The sequence below is a fragment of the Schistocerca serialis genome, chromosome 5, assembly GCF_023864345.2.
Source record: "Schistocerca serialis cubense isolate TAMUIC-IGC-003099 chromosome 5, iqSchSeri2.2, whole genome shotgun sequence".
Lineage (NCBI taxonomy): Eukaryota > Metazoa > Arthropoda > Insecta > Orthoptera > Acrididae > Schistocerca > Schistocerca serialis.
Genome location: NC_064642.1, coordinates 217,683,871 through 217,699,093, shown reverse-complemented (window position 1 = coordinate 217,699,093; position 15,223 = coordinate 217,683,871). Strand labels below are relative to the sequence as shown.

Genomic DNA, 15,223 nt, shown 5'->3' with positions numbered 1-15,223 from the left:
TGGCCAAAGCCTTTGCCAGAAAAGAAAAAATACACACACACACACACACACACACACACACACACACACACACACACACAGAGAGAGAGAGAGAGAGAGAGAGAGAGAGAGAGAAGCAAGCACACCTCATGCACACTTTCATTCTGGCCCAGGCTGCTGGAGATGGTGGTCATGCATGCAAGAGATGCAATTGCTTGTGTGAATGAAAATGTATGTGTTTCCCTTTCAGATGAAGGCTTTGGCTGAAAGCTAATGTGTAAGTGTCTTTTCATTGCACCTGTCTATAACTCAACGTGTCTTCTTTAGGGTGAGGAGCAATCTATTTTTTCCTTATCTTTTCGATTTTTCCAACAAGCCATTTCCGCTGTTTGATTCAAGCCTAAGCAACTTGTGTGTGTAGGCAAAGGAAGAACTAGCGTAGAAAAAAAATCAATGTCACTTAATTGGTACAGTATGGCACTGGGAAAATGCAATCAGTCTACAAAGAGGATTGCTTACAAAACACTTGTGGAACCCATCCTAGACTATTGTTCAAGTGTTTAATATCCATACAAAATGGGTTTAATGGGGAATACAAAGAAGAAGGCACCATGAATCGCCACAAGAACTGTGTCATGAAAATGCTGAAAACCTGAAATGGCAGACATTTTAAGATAAAGACCATTAATTTTGCAAAATCTAACTTAGAAAGTTTCAGAGCCAGTATTAAGAGATAAATCTAGGAATATACTACAGCCTTCCACGTTTTACTTTTGTAAAGGCTGAGAAGAGAAGAGTATACAAATTATTGCGAGCACAAATGTATTTCAGCAGTCAGTCTTCCTGTGGAGAAATGCTGATATGTACAAGGGGATTTAAAAAGGAAGTTACATATTATTATGGCAGAACAAGTAACTTTTATTGAATGTTGCACTACACTTCAAAGTGACACAGATACAAACACTATTTTTCAACATAGTCATCAAGTCTCTATAAACAACAATTTGAAAGTTCTACCAGTAATTCAGTTCCTAGATGATACATATCAACTCCATGAGCACAGAGACATTTGAGAACTACCATGTGAATGTCCTGATCTCTGAAAAACCTGAAATTGCTCCCAATCATTTTCTTAACTGTCTGGACAGCGTTGTCTGTGGTCAATATCAATTATCTTCCTTCCCAATTGGCATCATGCACATCTGTGCAGCCACCATTCACTACAACTGGGCACAACATTGCGCTTGGTCCATATACTGTCAGAATTTCATAGTGAATCTGTTTATAATTGAAACATTTTACCCACAAGAATTGTACTGTCACATATACTTCAACTTAGGAGCACGTTTCCAGTTTCTGCACCATTTCATTTGCACACTGTGATGCACCTGTCAACCATACTGCAATAAAATGTGTCTGCAGGGAGCCCAAAACACGTACTGTCTTCTGATAATGAAGCACTTGTTGTGCAATGGTCTTGATGGAGAATTACATGTGTAACTTACATTTTAACGTCCCCTTGTAGTACAATGGGAAGTATCATCTGTCATCATGCACTTCACTGTGATTTATAGAGTATGGATGTAAGATCAATGTAGGTATCCCCCCCCCCCCCCCCCCCCAATGATTAATAACCTGTCCTCATCTGTAAGAACCAACACAGTATTATATGAAGTTCACACAACTTATCTTCACTGTAGAAATGATCAAAATTGTGCTGATAATACAAAAGCCCAAGCAACATCCTGGTTCAGATTGAATGGATTTTCTCCTAAACCAACCTAAACATCTTTGTTGATTTTCAGTTTAAAAACCGAACTCTCTTGTGTCAAGTTGTTGGATATATATTTAGACCATAAGTTGACATGGGGGCAAATGTAAAATACATTAGTGGTAATATGGCACGAGAACTTTATGTTTTGAAGTATCTTATTAATTATACGCCTGAAGTCTATGCTAAAATGTCTCATGTTGCATTTTTAGAGCATTATGGTGTGTGGTTTTAGACTTTGGATCAATACTAGTTCCATTAAAGACAGCTTATATTGCAAAGAAGGCCATCAGACTAATTACAGGATCTCTGCACACTGTGAAGCTACATTTTCTGAGCAGAATTCATTATTGTAATGAACTTAAGGTTTCCATCTCTACAAAGAATAATATGCTAAAAGGAGCCAGTTTGCTGGCTGAAAATGCAGGAGGGAGGGGTGGCAGTTGTATGGGCTTGGCACATGATGCACGACTCCTGGACTGGACTGGAGTGGGGCGTGAACATGGTAGGAAGTGGGGGATGTGGGGACAATGATTCACTGGAGATAGAAGCCAGGACAATTACAGGAGCGAAGCATGTGTTGCAGAGATAGCTCCCATATCTGTGTAATTCACAGAAACCGATGGTTGAGGAAAGGATCCAGATAGCCCAAGTTGTGTAGCAGCCATTTAACTCGGATTGTACAAGTGCATTCCTGTATTTAAAATGTTTATTAAAACCAGTTTTTCACTGGTTTACTGTTTTATTTAATAAGAAGTGCTGTATGTTGTCTCAAGTCCTTGTTTCCTGAGACTAGTACGACCTACCTGCCCCCCCCCCCCCCCCAATTCAGATCCTGGGTACACCATTGCAGGTATTGTCATATTGTCAGGAAAATTCAGGGCAGTATTTTAGACACTTGGGACAGTTTTTTGGCCAATGGAGACCCTATAAATATTGAGTGATCTGTCCTTTAACTACACATTAAGCTACATGTCTTGGCACTTGTCTGCCTTGATGTGTCCTTTCCTCTCCAAACTAGATTATTATTATGTAAAATAGCATTCCTTTTTCTTATGTGGACTGTTAATGATAGTTTGCATTACATGGTCCTACCTAAACTTCACTGTACACCATTTCACCAATATATGTAGCAACAGAATAACAAAATTACCGGAGATTTCAGATCTTATTCCCTCACTGAGAGCATTAACGAGGGCAAGCAGGGGGGAGAACGGGTTGGAGAGCTAAACAAAAATCTGGATGTTACAAATTATCAACTTGGTCACTAGTATCAAAAATGAAGTTAACATACAATAACACAAGTTATTGCAACAAATACTTATTAATAATCACTACAACTGATTGATGTAGTACAAGATGTACCATGATGGTGTATAGGAAAAAGATGTGACTATTAGTTCTTCTTCGTCCATTATCATGTGGCATTCAAACAGCTGTTCTGAGAAACTCATTGTGTGTTTCTGGATTAGGACTTCAATCCGATTTCTGGGTATGAAGCGAGTTAATTTATTTAAAATTGGGCTGGCAGTTAACTGCATAGTACCTTCGAATAGTTTATTATGTGGCAGATCAGAATATGTAGTAACTCACCTGTGTTTTCACTGAGATGATGTCGACAATACTTTTCTTAGAAATATTGTTTATAGATCTTTCGAAGACAGATCTTACAGTCGTTTCCAGATCAGCTGCAGTTTCTTCTTTGTAGCCCAAGTCATTTATAATGTGGTGGTGTTTCTCCTTTGGAGCGCAGGATATCACTTCTGAAATATTGCCTTTGTTAACAACAGCACATACTACATGTCTTTCGAAGCAACGGAGAAATTCTTTCTTCTTGCATTCTTTAACATGCAACTCAAGATGCTCGACGGAAAAATTTGCAGTATCATTCTGAAATTTACAAAACAATGCAGGATTCACAAATCTGATCACCAACAGTACGACAAAGAATTGAATCTAATACAAAAATTAGGAATTTATAGTCAGTGAAAGTTACTTACCTGAAAAGAAATATAAACATTCGTAACTATAGGCATACTGTACATCCATTGCGATTCGCTGTTATTATTTAACACATTTTCTATATTTTGCAAAGTAGATTCTGCAACTGCCAAATCTTGTGAAGACAAAGAGAAATAATGCAGTATTATTAACAGGCTAAAAATCAGGGCCATTTCTTGTTTCCCACATTAGTGTTCACAAATCACGATCAAACTGCGCAGAAACCGCACTACACACTAGCTATTAATAACCAGTGAGTTCAGGGAACACTGACTTATTAGTAACAAGAGAGAGTATAAAGTCTGTGTGACACTGTATTCAAAAACAGCTGTCTGCTGTGCTCAAGGCAGTGCTGCACTATTGGTGTTTTACATATATGTTTATTTGGTGCCGAGTGACGTCATATCACGTGTGACGCACTGCAACTTGTAAAAAGCAGTGGGTGTTATGCTGTGGATGACACTCGTGACAGCAATGTTGAGAATCGTGTGTCGCGGCTGCTCGACTGATTGTTTTTAACAAGTAGGTAACGCTTTTGTTCAGTACAGTACATTTCCTTCAGATGGCTGTGTATAACGAAATAATTGGGAATTGCGAAGAAAATGCAAAAATTGCAATGTAAAAAAAATCATAATCGCCGAAGGGAAAATTATCAGTAGAAAGACAGCACTTCGTTAATTTTGACCACCATAGCGACCATAAAATTCGTGAACCATGAATTTTTGGTTTCTTTAAATGACATCTCATATTTAAAGTAACTTTTGTTGAGCAACTGACTTTATTTTTTTATAGTAACCTCATAATCTGGAATGCATTCTGAAATCGGAAACGTTATCATTCACTGAGTCATCAGCACCGGTAACAAGTTTATCTAGCCTAAACGTTATCTGAAGAGAGAATTTCGAGGAGCATCAGGGTGTGGAAACGATTCGAACACTCCTTATTTTGTACACTGGTTTTTATGATGTGCTCTGCTTGAACAGACGGAAGCCCTATATATTTTTTGGGAAAATTGTTTCGCATTTATTAAAAAGTAGAAGTTGGACTGCGTGGATTTCTAACGTAACGTATTATGTACAAACTGTATTTATCTATCTTTAAGCATTCTTATACGTTCGTAAACAACAATAATTACAGTATGAAATTAGCAACTACATGACTCCTCTGAGTAATGCCAAAATTAGATTCCAATTAGAATTTACCTAGTTCACAATTCATGTATTGCAGTACGGTATGTGTAGCATTGTTGAATATAGTTGTAACATTGTTATATAACTATATTTTCTTATAAACAAGTCTGATGTGGAGTGACAAACTATTTAGTTCAGTTTTTGTGTAGTGCAGGTGAAAGTTGGTGAGGTTCTCTTTGGGCTTTACTAGTCAGCTTCAGACATAAGCTACAAGGTATAAAATGCCATATTATTCATTTCCTTGAAGTCTATGTCTCCCTCACTATAAGAAGTGCAGATAATCATACATCTTACACTTACTTCCCATTATATGTACTTTTTAGCTTGCTTGTAAATCAGTTTCAACTCCATTGTGATACAAACAGCCACATTACAAAACACAAAAATGATATTCATGTGAACTTTACCTCCTTATCAAGGTTTTATAATGGAGCTTATGTACTCTGGTGAGAAGACTTGCAGAACCTCTCGTATAACATAAAGTAAGAAATTGAAAATCGCTACCAACTAAGAAAATTTAGAAACATACCCCATTAGCCACTCTTCCTACAAACTATCTAAATATGTAGATATGGGCATTGAAAAATTCTGGTAGCTGCGTGGCAACTATAGCTGCATGACAAGTGATAGTGTGCTATGAATAGGATTCAATACCTATAGATATAAAAATATCAGGCAGCAGCTTTTTCACAGTAGCAGCTTTCTTACTAATTTACTTGATTAGATTTACGTGGCATAAGTCATAATAAAACTAGACAGTATCTGAAGGTTCTACTTTGTGATGTGACCTACTGAACTCAAGAAATGAGTGAAAGAAAGTAAATAAGCATGTAATCACAAGAACTGCAGGTTAGAAATATGGAAGCGTCCGATCCCACCCGTCTGCTTTGACCCATGACGTCACAAATATGGCGGAAACAAAAACACACACACTTTCCACAAGAAGCCTAATGACACTAACGGGACAAGCGCGGGAAATGGGGTGTTTTGGGTGGGGGGCAAACTAAATATAAACAAATTTAGACGCCTTGCGTAGCTACAACGTGTAAGTGAAGACAGCCATGCATGAATACCCACCCACCTCCCCAGGGGTCGTAACCCCTGCAACCCATAGAAGATAAAGATGCTTCAGTAGCTGATTAGTGTTTTTTGTCTTTTTAAAAAAAAAAAAACTCACGGGATACAGCGAACAGATCAGAAAGATAAATATAATAAACTAAAACAGAAATTGGAGGAAACAGATAATTAAAATAAGTAATAAGTGTTTTTAAATTTAAAAAAAAAATCTCACAAGATAGAACGAACAGATCAGAAAAGTAAATAAAATAAGATAAAACAGAACTGGAGACAGCCACACTCAAACCAAACTCCGCGCCGTCCTGACGTCACACATGACAACACCCTTACGTCACGGGTCAAAGCCAACGCGTGGGATCGGACGCTTCTGTCGAGCCCTGCAGGTTTTAGGAAAATATCAAAGAATGAGTAAATGGGAAACATTAAACCTGCCAAATTGAAAAGCGGATTTAGGAGTTGCTTCAAGTCTGCAATTTCTAACAATGATTTCTCTTTGTTTCTTTTGCAAACTAGTCTATTAGTTCCAGGCAACTCAAGTTCATGGTAAACAGTCGACCAAATTGCAATCACAGTGTCCGCTGCTCTTGTGTAACATGCTGATGTTATCAGTTCATTGGGGTAGGTCTTAACCAATTGGGTGATTGTATACAGTAGCCATCAGTATCTCCGGATCTAAAGATTTCTTTCGGCAGAAGTATGTGTCGTGAGTTGTGTTTGGGTAGCTCAGTCGGTATAGCACTTACCCAAGACAGGCAAAGATCCCAATTTCGAAACTTGATCTGGCACACAGTTTTAATCTGCCAGGAAGTTTCATATCGGTTCACAATCTGCTGCAGGGTGAAAATATCTTTGTTAGCCGTAGTTTGAAAGAGCAGACAGAGAAAATTGCAGACAAAAATTAATAGAAAGTAAGGAAAGTGTAAGAAAAGCTGTGCTGATGTCTGGAATTACTCTTTTGCACAATCTTTCAGGGAATCGTAGAAAATTTTGCTTAGATTACAAAGTCACCAGTGATGTCAAAATGTTTGCATTTCCTAATTTGTCCAGTAGTCTCCTGTCTAACCAGAACATGCTTTACATCCACCTCCATAGCTAAGGGATGAGCATGTCTGACTGCCGTTTGGAAGATCCAGGTTCATTTCCCGGTAGTACCAGAGAGTTATCATTGTTAGGAGGACTGGAACGGGGTGCATTCTGCCTCACAAGACCAGCTGAGAAGTTAATTGAATGATAGCTACTAGCTCCAAGAATCTGAAAGTCGATAAGAGTTGAAAGTGTGGTGTGCTGTTGACATTCTCCTCCATGCCATATCCAAACACCACCACTCTTGGTGGTAGGCACGGCAGGCAGTTGGATTAATGTGAATCATCAGGGCCTGATTGTGACATGATTTCATGTTTAAAAATTAATCCATGCATCAGACACTTACTATGCAACACTATCTCCATACCACTTTAATGTTTCATTTAGATATGTAAGTACCCCTAATGCTGGAAAAAAATAGAATCTACAGAAAATCGTGATGATCTTACTTAGTTCCGTACTGGGAGTGCAGCTATACCAAACCCTTTCTTAGCTCACAGTCATTACATCTGTCTTGTGCAGCAATGTATACAACTAGAATAAAAGAACATACATTTTAAATATTGTAGATAATTATCTGTGACTTGTATCTGTTTGCAGAGTTATTGAAGATATCCTAAGCTTGTTTTCAAGACAATGTTCATTCTGTTTACCTAATATTCCAAATCCTTTGCCATCTGTGATAGAATTACAATGTAGTAACAGACTTTAAAGATTTTTTTTTCTCCTAGGTTGCATTTACTGCTTGCTCTGTGTTCAGATTGGAAAAAAGAGAAAGAACCATATGTATAAATTAATTTATGACGTGAATGTTTAATAACTCGTTCCAGATCATTACGATCTATCATGCAAAATGATCCACGTAACATGAAACTAACTAAGAAAATGAAACAATAAATCTTATGGTACTAAAAAAAAAAAAAAAATCTTTGCTATGAAATAAAAAGAAAACAGTAAACAAAGTAAACACAGTGTGTTTGAAAGTGCATATTGTTGGTTGGTAACATTCAATACTCTATTGCTCCACCTTGTGCACTGTAACATGCTTGAATCCTCCTTGGCAAACTGTGCACAAAGTGACAGTGATATGGCAGTGCATTTGAGGACATCCAGTGTATGAGGAGGGTTCCAATATTGATGTACTGAAAGTTTAACTGGGTCCCACGCATGCTCAATCAAGTTCATGTCAGCAGAGCCCCAGGGGACTCACAGGTCTTTTGTGGGTATCTGTGAGGTGGTCATGGATCCCAGAGCTATTGCAGCCTTTCTTCTTTTTTGTGTTGTTTTACTTTCTGTTCCTTCTCCCTTCCTCTCCTTAGTCGTTTCCGTCTGCCCTTTCCTTTCCCTCTCTTAGTGTTATTATTTATGTCAGCCCGGCTATCCTCCTCCACTTTGTTTTGTCTTGAGGTTTTGATTTGTTTGATTTTTTCAGCTTTTCTGTTTTTGCTCTCCCTTAGGGGTTTGACCTCCATATCTAAATTTGAAATCTGTTGTGTGAGGCACATGGGAAAGAACTCCCCAGCATCTTTGGCATTCATTTCTCTTCCCTCTCCCCTGTTCTGCCTTCTCCTCCCTCGTTGCCCTAGTCCCTTCTCCTCCTTGCTAGGCCATCAGCTCGGTAGCCAGTCCTTGTGGTGGGGCTGTAATGTATCCATCTGGTGGAGTCCCCTGACACCATACAGATCTCACTGCTGGTACCTGCACTGTGAATGCCTCATGAAAGCCTAGGAATTGTTGCCAATCTTTTCGGGCATCAGAACTCCTGGCAACGACCGTCATGCCAGACAGCCGTTGCTGTGGCTGGGTGGCACCCACAAGGCAAGTCTCTGATAGGAGTTGTTGGTACTAGCACAGACATTTGGCACATAAACGCATTAAGCTCTCTGGCCACTCTTCCTTGGCCATGTCTCTTCCTAGGAATAGTTCTGCCTCAGTTCCTATTACTGCCTTCCTGGTCTATAGCCCATTGCCTACCCCCTGGGAGGAGGGCCAGGCCCACTGGCTTGGGGCAAAACTCTTTCCACGGTTCCTGGTATGCACCAGGACTGACAGAGAGACTTTTGCCACCACCAAACCTTTTTTTTTTTAGCACGTTGAGGACAAGTTTAGTGAAATTGAGTCCTTAAGCAACATGAGATCTGGTTCCCTCCTTATAAAGACATCTTCTGCCAGCCAGGTGGCCTCCCCCTTACGTGCGATTGCTTATGAAACATCCCTGTGAATATCACTCTTCATGAGTCTCTCAATATGACACAGGGTGTGATTTTCCATAGGAACCTTCTCCCCCAGTCTGATAATGAACTTAGGGCTAATCTGGAATGATGTGGTGGTCATTTCCTACATTGTGTTCAGAGGGGCCCTAAGAATAAACGTGTAGACACTGGCGCTTTCATCCTTGCCTTTGAGGGGGATACGCTGCCCAAGAAGGTCAAGGTGATGCTGTACAAATGTGATGTCTAATCATTCATTCCAATTCCCATGCGTTGCTTCAGTTGCCTTAATTTCAACCACACGTCCTTGCGATTCAATGCCACTCCCATCTATGGTGATTGGGGCCACCCTCTTCATGTGATGAGCCCATGCGCCCTACCGCCTATCTGTGTAAACTGCTCTGATCTACATTCTCCCCACTTACTGGAGTGACAACTGTATACAGAGGAAAAAAGAATCCAGGCAATAGAGATTCTTGACTGTCTCGGCTACTTTGATGCCCGGAAGGAGTTTGACAGATTTCATCCTGTGAATCTATTATCTACCTTTTCCTCAGTGACATCTTCCTCTCCTCCTTACCCCCATCCTGCCCCCTTTCCTCCCTACCCAGCAGCTCCTATCCATTCTCCTCAAGGAACTGCTCCTCTTTCTCAGCCATAGAAGAAATCCTCTCCTTGGGCTCCTGCTAGGATCGGGGTTCCCTCTCAGAAGTCCTGTCCCCAGTGTTCTCAAGATAGGAACCCTGCAACCTCGGGTCGGATGGGGGACCCACACTCCGAAGCCCCCAAAGCCACTCGCTCTCTGTCTGATCCGGACATCACTGCCACCTACTCCCTTACTTATAACACCTCCTCCCACCCTCTGAGGGAGAAGAAGAAGCAGTGCAAGCCCAAGGATGAGGGTTCCCTGGCATTCGGGCTCTGCCCCACCTTTCTCACTCCAAATCAGACCCAGTCTCTGTTTTTTCCACCTCATTGTCATTGATAATGACCATTGAACTGGTGACATGACCTCCCCTTGGCTTCTTTATGTCTATCTTGGATTCTTGCCACATGATAATCCAATGGAATTAAAATGGTATTACTGCCATGTACTGGAAATAAAACAACTTGTTTCCTATTTTTCTGCATTCTGTCATGCACGTCAAGAAATTTACTTCAATGATGAACACTCTCCAATGTTTCTTGGTTATCGGACATTCTGTTGGAAACTTGCCGACACCAAGATAGCACCTGGAGGGGTCTACACTTTGATTTGCACCAGTGTCATTAGCGACTGGATCCCCCTTCGTACCAACCTAGAAGTAATAGTGGTATGAGTGTCGATGACCCCAGCAATCACCTTTTGCATTGTCTACCTCCCCCCAGGTATGCCACTTCCTTGTATTGAACTGCCTTCCTTGATACTGCAAATCTCGCCCCTGTATCTCCTCCTTGGGGACTTCAGTGTACACCATCCCATGTGGAGGAGTGGTACTTCGACAGGTAGGGTTCTTCTAATTGACCAACTTATTCCAGACTTTGATTTGTGTCTCCTCAATGGTGGTTCTCATACCTACTTCAGTGCCACTCATGGCACTTTTTCTGCTATTAATCTCACGATCTCCTTCCCTGCTCTCGTGGCTTCACTACATTGATCGCCCCATGATGATCTTTGTGACAGTGATCACTTTCTGGTGATTCTATTGTTTCTCTGCTGCCACCAGGCAGACAGGCCCCCACTTTGGGCATTCCTCAGAGCCAGTTGCCCTTTACTGATGCAGACATGTAAGACGTCTCTGACACTACTATCCCCCTATCCACAGGTCCACTTCGTCGACTGGTGCTGTGGTGGACCAAGGATGTAGTATTTGCTATCCATGCCTGCCGACGGGCACAGCAATGATTTAAACGACATGCTTCACAGACCAACCTTATCACTTTTAAGCATCTCCATGCTAAGGCTTGCTGCCCTATTAAGCAGAATAAAATAGGAATGCTGGGAGTGCTATGTTTAGTCCCTGGGGACATATGCCTCTTCATCCCAGGTTTTTTCTGAGCTCTATAGCCTTCTGGGCCACCAGTGACAATCGACTGTCCTGGTTCTTATCCTACAGGGTGCTCTGTCTACTGATCCATCAGTCTTTGCAGAACACCTCGTGACAGCATCGGTGTCCTCTTCCTATCCTGCTACCTTTCTCCAGCAGAAACGAAAAGTTGAAGAAACACGCCTCTGTTTCAACAATGAACCCTTCACTGAGTGGGAATTCTTGCAGGCTCTTACCTCTTCATATGCCTCAGCCCCAGGCCTATATTCCATCCAAAACCATATGACCCAACACTTGGATATTATCCAGAGGTAACATCTGCTCAGGTTCTCCAACAGCATTTGGCTCATGGGTTCTTCCTCTTGCAATGACAAGACAGCATAGTTATCCCTATTCTTAAACCTGAGAATAACCGAATTATTCTTGACAGCTACCAACCGATTAGCCTGACCAACTTACTTTGCAATCTGCTTGAAAGGATGGTTAGCTTCAGATTGTGTTGGGTACTTGAATCTCGGGTCCTTTTGTCCCTGTATTGGTGTGGCTTCTGGGAAGTACAGTCTAAAACTGACCAATCTGACAGGATTTTTCTAAACACCATCACCTTTTCGCGGTCTTCTTTGACAACATTAGGCGTACAACGTGGCTTGGCACTCTCACATTTTAGTTACCCTCCATGACTGGGCCTTTCATCCCCTCTCCCCCTCCCCCCTGTCTGATTTTTATTTGCTAGTTTTTATCCTGCTGGCTCTTCTGAGCTAGAGATAGCACTTCACTCAGCACCCCTCAGATCCAGGAAAACGGTATCGCACAGCGTTCTGTGTTAAGTGTCACACACTTTCTCATTACTGTCAATGGGCTTGTAATAAACTCAGTTGGGTCTCTGGTTACCACAGTGTTGTATGTCAATGATTTTTGCATCTGGTGCAGCTCCCAGTCAGTAGCATCTGCTAAACACCTACTCCAAGGCTCCATCCGATGGGCCCGTGTGTGGAGCCTTTCCCATGGCTACTAGTTTTCTCCCTCCAAAACGCGGGTTATGCGTTTTTGTCATCAAACCATAATACATCCCGATCCAAAACTTTATTTAGGTAACCAGCACCCAAATGTTGTAGCTAAGTCCCATTTCTTAAGGTTTCCTTTTGATAAAAAGCTGATGTGGCTGCCCAGTATTCGCCAACTGAAGAGTACTTGCATGCAGAAGCTTAATGCTCTCCACCTCCTGGCTCATGCATCTTGGGTTGCAGACTGTGCTACTCTTCTCCATATTTATCGTGCTCTGGTTTTGTCCATCTTAGATTGTGGTTGTTAGGTTTATGGCTCAGCAGCTCCTTCCACTCTGAAACTACTTGACCCTGTTCATCATTATGGGGTGCTTGTGACAACAGTGCCTTTCAGACTTGTCCCTTTCACAGTCTCCTCACAGTAGAGGGGATTCCGCCCTCTACAGATACGACAGAGCCAACTCTTGGTTTCTTATATAATCACCATTCGACAATTTCCTTGACAGTCCCATGTACCCCATCCTCTTTGCAAACGAAGGACATCTCCCTCCTGATACCCGCCCTCAGGTGGAATTGCTGGTTGGAATGCATCTCATTTCCCTCTGTAGGGATCTCCATCTCCACCCACTGGAATGTTCACAATGGACCCCAGAGGTGAAACTGATCATGTGAAGGTTGTTGTATACAGTCTGGGTCAATAAAGCTCATCCAGATGATATCACACAATTCTGTTGCTTCTTCCTTGTAGCCCCTGTGAGCCACTGAATAAAAAGTTCACTGGTTTCCAGTCATATCAAGTGATTAAAATTACACGAGCTTTCAGCCAAGCTCTCCTTGGCAATTCTCAAATGGTGTGACTGCCAGTGGGCTGTTGGTACACCCCTTATTTACACTAGCTACTGTCTGTGACATCACTGGTGCTCACTCACGGCTTAACCATATATGGGCATAAATTGACTCTGCATTCGATGTGCCTGCTTCAACTGTGCAGTCGCAGGATCCCACACCATGCTGAGCTGCAGGCCACCGCCTCTATTTAGAGTGTTGTTTGTGAATTTTTATTCAAATGGCTTCTTTAATTGTATAATCCCAGAATCCGTTAGTGTAAGCCATGACAAATGACTCATAAAATTTTATCTGATGTTCGTTTTCTAAAGCAGCTCAGCTAAAACAGATTTCTTGGGGTTGTATAGATAATAAAACCTATCATGCTCCTTCCTGCATTCTTGCACAGTGTGTGCTGCATCAATATCTACATAGATACTCCTCAATCCACCATAAGGCGCATGGCAGATGGTACCCCGTACCACTACTGGTCATCTCCTTTGCTCTCTACTTGCATATAGAACAATGGAAAAATGACTGTCTATATGCCTATGAGTCTTAATTTCTCGTATCTTATCTTCATAGTCCTTACGCGTGGTGCACGTTGGAGGTAGTAGAATGGATCTGCATTGAGCTTCAAATGCCGATTCTCTAAATTTTCTCACTAGAATTCCTCAAAAAGAGTGTTGCCTATCCTCCAGGGATTCCCATTTGGGTTTCGAAAGCATCTCCGTAACACTTGCATGTTGTTCAGATCTACTGGTAACAAATCTAGCAGCCTGCTCTGAAATGCTTCAACACCTTCCTTTAATCTGACCTGGTATGGATTCCAAACAATCGAGCAGTACTCAAGAATAGGTCATACTAATGTCCCATATTTAGTTTCCTTTACAGATGAAACAGACTTTCCTAAAATACTCCCAATAAACCAAAGTTGACCATTCGCCTTCCCTAACACTATCCTCACATGCTTGTTCCATTGCATATAGCCTTTCAGTGTTACAACCTGATATTCATAAGACATGACTTTTCAAGCAGGACACCACTAATGCTGTATCTAAACATACAGGTTTGTTTTTCGTATGCATCCCCATTAATTTAAATTTTTGTACATTTAAAGCTAGCTGCCATTCATCACACCAACTAGAAACCTTGTCTAAGTCATCTTGTATCCTCCTTCAGTCACTCAACTTCAAAACCTTACCGTACACCACTGCATCATCATCAAATAACCGCAGATTGCTGCCCACCCTGTCCACCAAATCATTTATGTATACAGAGAATAATAGTGGTCCTATCACACTTCCCTGGAGTACTCCTGATGACACCCCTGTCCCCAATAAGCACTGACTTTCGAGGTCAGCATACTGGGTTCAATAACTCCAAACAGTCTTTGAACCACACACATATCTACGAACTGTTCCATTTGCTCGAACCTTTTTTAACAGCCTGCAGTGGAGCACTATGTCAAATAATTTCCAGAAATCTAGAAATATTTAATCTGTGTGTTGCCCTTCACCCATAGTTCACAGTATATCATGTGGGAAAAGGACAATCTGAGTTTCACACAAGCAATGCTTTCGAAAACTATGCTGATTCATGGACGCAAGCTTCTCAGTCTCAAGAGAATTTATTATATTCGAACTGAGAATATGTTCAAGGATTCTGCAGTCTGTAATTTTATGGATTCATTCTTTTACCTTTATGATGTACAGTAGTCACCTGCACTTTTTTCCAGTCATTAGGACTTTGCACTGGGTGGTAGGTAAAACCAAATTGGGATTCCAACTGGACCTGGTGACTTATTTGTTTTCAACTCCCTCGGTCATTTCTTTATGCTACAGATGCTTATTACTGTGTCGTCCACATGAGAGTCTGTATGATGGTTAAACTACTGTATGTTTGTACAATTCTCCTGTATGAATGATTTCTTGAACACAAAATTTAAGACTGTGGCTTTTATTTTGTTATCTTCAACTGCCACACCAGACTGTTCAACAAGTGACTGAGTGGAAGCCTTAGACCCACTTAGCAATTTTATGTAGGACCAAAATTT

General features: G+C 41.2%; 2 protein-coding genes across 6 annotated transcripts in view; one reads left to right on the top strand and one right to left on the bottom strand.

The window, feature by feature from the left end:
• Window positions 1-4,077, bottom strand: part of LOC126480990 (uncharacterized) — a 251,807-nt gene extending 247,730 nt beyond the window's left edge. For both annotated transcript variants that reach the window (XM_050104429.1, XM_050104428.1), the window contains exons 1-2: window positions 3,751-4,077; window positions 3,344-3,640 (exon numbers count right to left, since the gene is read on the bottom strand). In XM_050104429.1, the coding sequence (XP_049960386.1) occupies window positions 3,344-3,640; window positions 3,751-3,924 (471 nt within the window). In that variant the 5' untranslated portion in view covers window positions 3,925-4,077. The remainder of the gene's footprint in view (window positions 1-3,343; window positions 3,641-3,750) is intronic.
• A 61-nt stretch (window positions 4,078-4,138) lies between these two features.
• The window catches only part of LOC126480991 (galectin-4-like), a 140,486-nt gene continuing 129,401 nt past the window's right edge, over window positions 4,139-15,223 (top strand). For 3 of the 4 annotated variants that reach the window (XM_050104434.1, XM_050104433.1, XM_050104430.1), the window contains exon 1: window positions 4,139-4,273. The gene's annotated coding sequence lies outside the window, so the exon portion shown is untranslated. Of the gene's footprint in view, window positions 4,274-4,627; window positions 4,814-15,223 lie in introns of those variants that run through there. The other variant, XM_050104431.1, reaches the window with a different exon arrangement.